The sequence below is a fragment of the Brachionichthys hirsutus genome, chromosome 15 (assembly GCF_040956055.1).
Source record: "Brachionichthys hirsutus isolate HB-005 chromosome 15, CSIRO-AGI_Bhir_v1, whole genome shotgun sequence".
Taxonomy (NCBI): Eukaryota; Metazoa; Chordata; class Actinopteri; order Lophiiformes; family Brachionichthyidae; genus Brachionichthys; species Brachionichthys hirsutus.
The window spans coordinates 7,079,987-7,084,420 of record NC_090911.1 but is presented as its reverse complement, the minus strand read 5'-3'; the positions used below and the strand labels follow the sequence as shown (position 1 = coordinate 7,084,420).

The 4,434-nt window shown below is 43.7% G+C and overlaps 1 protein-coding gene across 1 annotated transcript; it reads right to left on the bottom strand.

The window, feature by feature from the left end:
• Positions 1–1,018: 1,018 nt before the first annotated feature.
• Positions 1,019–4,348, bottom strand: gata6 (GATA binding protein 6). The gene is made up of 6 exons (XM_068748770.1): positions 3,499–4,348; positions 2,920–3,086; positions 1,955–2,080; positions 1,751–1,838; positions 1,541–1,638; positions 1,019–1,180 (listed from the first exon to the last, which is right to left on the bottom strand). Exons 1-6 carry the CDS (start codon positions 4,346–4,348, stop codon positions 1,019–1,021), a joined length of 1,491 nt encoding a protein of 496 aa, XP_068604871.1.
• Between the last annotated feature and the right edge of the window lie 86 nt (positions 4,349–4,434).

Below are 4,434 nucleotides of genomic sequence, written 5' to 3'. Positions count from 1 at the left end.
AGAGAGATACAGAGTTTAAAGTGACTGAAGCCTGTCTGCTGGGATTTGTCGTGTAACATTAAGGTCAAGCGGATCCACAGCAACTCCGGGTGTGATTTGTTCAAACAAGCCATCCAAACGTTTTACACATAAAAGAGTTATCCTAACTCGGCTTTCAGAGTAGTACCCAAAAGATGACAAACATTAATATATCAAGAATTATTTTGAAGTAGTTGATTATTTGCATATGTCAATGAATAATTAAATAAAACCATTAGATGACAACAACAAAAAAACTCTTTTATACCCTGTTTAAACCAAATAGTTTCAGTCAAATACAGTAAGAGCTCTCAGTGGAAAACATGTGCAGATTCAACACTACTGTGCTACAAAAACACAACCACTTATAGAGAAAAGGTCAGAAAAGAAGACATCAAGATGGTTTAACATCTACTCTATATTCTTATCTTTATTAACAATTATCGCCATGTTTTCAACAATGGAAGATTTATAAATACGTTTTTTTCTTTTGATTTATTAAACCTGTCTCGGCACTTGTGGCATGATTCCAGTTGTAGAAAGGAAAAAAAAAAGATAAATCTAAATGTCCTCAGAGAATACAGCGCTTTATGAAGCAGTGGTATCCAATCAACAGCTTCTTCTCTTCATAGAGGAAATCCATTATGTACACGATGGCTTTACTTTAAGAATCAAGGTCTGGTTCGGAGCCATGGGGTGGGAGAGATATCAAGTGCGTGGCAGGTCGACAAAACCATCAAAAGGAGGTCACCTGATTGATCATTCGGCCTGGCGATTCCCTTTGTTTTCTTATGGCAAAATCCCCAAACCGATCCCAGCTATTCCTCATTTGGATCAAGCTTGCAGGGTGGCTGAAGGTCGTTTCACCCATCATTCCACCCTGTCCGAATCTTCTTGCATCAGTGAGGAAGGAGACAAACGTTGCCCCCCAATACTTCCAAACTACATAGCATCCAGACAGAGGGGTCAGGGACTGTTGTCCTTCCAAAGATTTTAATGTTCAAGCTAAGGCCATGGGGCACCAGGGTTCACCCCTCACTGAAGCCACGTCTGACGGCTGGGAAAGACCCACACTGGTGTACAGGCCGTCCTGTCCCGGGTACTTCACCACTGAGCCGGAGCCGGTTCCCTCCCCTGAGCTGGACAGCACAGACGAGCTGACCTACAACATCAGAGGAAATTAAAAAATACACATTTTAGGTGAATTGTGTTTCCAAATGATTCACTTCTGTTAGAGAACTATTTGTATTTCAGGTTTGGCTTCAGCATTAGGAAGCCATTTTTTTTCTTCAAAACAGCATCAGATCCTGCTGCATCGCTCAAAAGTGGTTTAAATCACTCACTGTTGTGTGTTTTTTATAAAGGCAAAGTTTGATGTTTAAATAAGATTCAAATTCTTCTTAATATTTTTTTAATAAAAAATATATATTCTGTGCAGCATCACATATTTGTAAGCATTCACGCGAAAGCATTTACTGCTTTGAATTCTAATGAAGCAGAAGTTTATTTTTGAAAGTCTTACCCCTGATACCTGTCCTGAGGGAGAGCTGGTTTTTGAGCAGTCTTCGGAATTCGATGAAGATGTAGACGTGGGTGTCATAGAGACCGAGTTATTATTTCCTTTAAAAACAAAATACAGATATATTACATCATATTTTGTGGAGGTTATGGAAAACGAACAATTTAGTGAAAATATCCACAAACACATGAGGAATAATTTTCAGCATCTCACCAGATGATCCCTTAGTTTTATTCAAGGTCTTCGGTTTTCTTTTCCTCGTCTGGATTCCCTCTTTCTTCATGGCAAGCGGCCGAGGCACCTGAATGTGGCGGATCACGTTTATTTAACCTGAATTATTTTGGATTAGTACCAAATTGATAATTAAATCTGAGAGGGATGTAAGATTTTTAAAAAAAGAAGAAATCTTTCTCTCACCCCGTGTAATTTTGTGTAGAGCCCACACGCGTTGCACACTGGCTCACCCTCCGCGTTTCTGCGCCACAAAGTGGTCGTGCTGGTCTGACAGTTGGCGCAAGACAGGCCGATTCTTCTGGATGTTGACTGGTGACGGAAAATCGACACTGAATTAATTGTCATCGAATTATAAATGGGACATTTCAGATAGAGGTGATATTACCAGTGTCTATGTCAACATAAAAGGTCTTTAGTGGAAAATCACACTTGGCTAATTTAATCACGTCTCCCACCATTCACACCCTATTTCCTAACAACAATAGAGCGCCTATTATGAGCGACATTTAGCAGAACGTTCATCTTCAGAGGCCAAACTTGTTATCAGATTTCCTTGTAAAAAAGAAAACTGTGCGTAATGCGTAACGGCACCAGGAAAATAATTGCCATTATTATCGCTCATAGAGATCAATGGTTGTACTGGATATCATCACATATCATGTGATATTGTGTCATCTTAATCTAATTAAATAAGTGTCTTAATTTCCACTACAATCAAATTATGGGGGGGGAAATTACAAAGAGAAATATTCGAGACGGTTTTCTCTGATCCCCAACGTAATGTCTTTAATGATTGAATAATGATTCAATATTACTGGCACATGAGCTGAGTGATGCTTACAATTTGTATTTAAAAATAAAAATAATAATAAAAAAATAAAAAAACATGTGTGTGTGTTGCGTAATAGATTTTACAAATACATTTCACCCTCAGCTCAGCGAGCAAGTGTCAGTAACTGTATAATACAGGGGGGTAATTAAAAATATATATACAGTATACATAAAATCTGCTTTTAAATTTGATATATCTCAGGAAGGTCTTTTCCGGATTGCGTCCTGTGAGGATCATCGGTGGAGGCGTTTAAGCTCCAGCCATTTAAGACAATTAGGCAGGAAATTGAGCGGGTAAGTGGTCCCCTCCTGCTTACCGTCCGTTTCTGTGGTTTAATTAATGGCCGGCTTAGACCATTCATTTTGCTGTAAAGGCCGCAGGCGTTACAGAGAAAGTGACCCGTGCCGTCGCGCCTCCAGAGCGGCGTGGAGATGGATCCGCAGTTCACGCACTCTCTGCTCTCCCCCATGTCGTCAAGAATATCTGAAACTTAAAAAAATAAAAATAAAGCTCTAAATCAGCAAAACGCGCGACTTTTGACGACGCATTATGTGACAATAGACAAATAAAGTCAGATCCGAATATTGTCAGAATGCTAAAGGATACTGAAATTATTACTAACACCTCACCTCCAATTATTTTACATGCATATATGTAATTATTATTTATGTCTCGGTCAGATGGTCACACAGGTCCTCATTTTTATACCAAATCAAGCCGCATTTTTAAAAAAAACGTCATAAACTTAACACTTGTATTGTCTAAAACGGTGTGTTGTATTTATTTAATCGTTTTTGAGTCTGCGTTTCCATCCAACGAAAGAAAAAAGAATCTCAAATCACGTCCACTTTGACACTAGATCACCTTTTTTTTTTTTTTTTTTTAATTTTCTTACCTCCGTTTGGTCCTCGAATCAAGGGCGCACCTCGGCTCTGCAAGGTGTGCAGCATCGTGTTATCAAAAGGTGACCCGGTCCAAGGCGAGGGCAGCTGGGCCAGCTGCGGCGCAACATAAGGCGAGTAGGGACTGGCGTAGGTCCCGCTGAGGGGGCGAGAGAGGCCGTACTGGTCTCTGCCCCCCACATTCAGCGTGTTGCTGTAGCCGGGGTCCCGGGGCGCCCCGTTATTCATCGGTGGGCTCGGAGGGTAGTGGAACCGACTGGAGGTGTGCGGGCTGCCGGTGCTGTATGAAGGGCTCTCCGGGGTGGACTGTGGCCAAACCGAGTGGCTGGAGACAACGTGGTTGGGCTGCGCGGATCCGCCGGACTGCAGGTAGGAGAGGCTGGGTATCATGGGGCCCACCCGGGAGCTGGGGACGTACACGGGGGAGTTGGGGTTGGAGTGCATATAACCGCCAGAGGAGGAATCATATCCAGTCTGGCTCTGCGCGGCGGCGATGGCCAGCGTTTGGTACATGTCGGCCGGGTCCACGAGCAAGCTCGTCTTGTGCGCTCCGCTGGCGAGCACGAGTTTGCTGCCTTGGTCTAAATCCGTAAACAGCGGGATGTCCTCGGCAGTGGTCAGGGTGTTGCTATGGTGTCCGAAATGCACGTAGGAGTGTAGCGATCTGCCGTCGGAGCGGCGGTGCCCCAGTGCGTCAAGATCGCCCGGAGGAGTCCTCAGCTCGTCCGAGGCGTGGCCGTCCCTCCTGCCGTCCCCGGGCAGGTACGTCTGCTCAGCCGGTGACCCTGGGCTGCTGGATACCTCTCGCTTCACCATGGACCAGCTGTTTTCGCCCAGGTCCATCCAGGAGCACTTTCCATACAATGTAGGTGTTAATAAAAGTCGTCAGGGGGGTAGCCTACCCTGTGGCAAAACAGAGATAGGAAGGG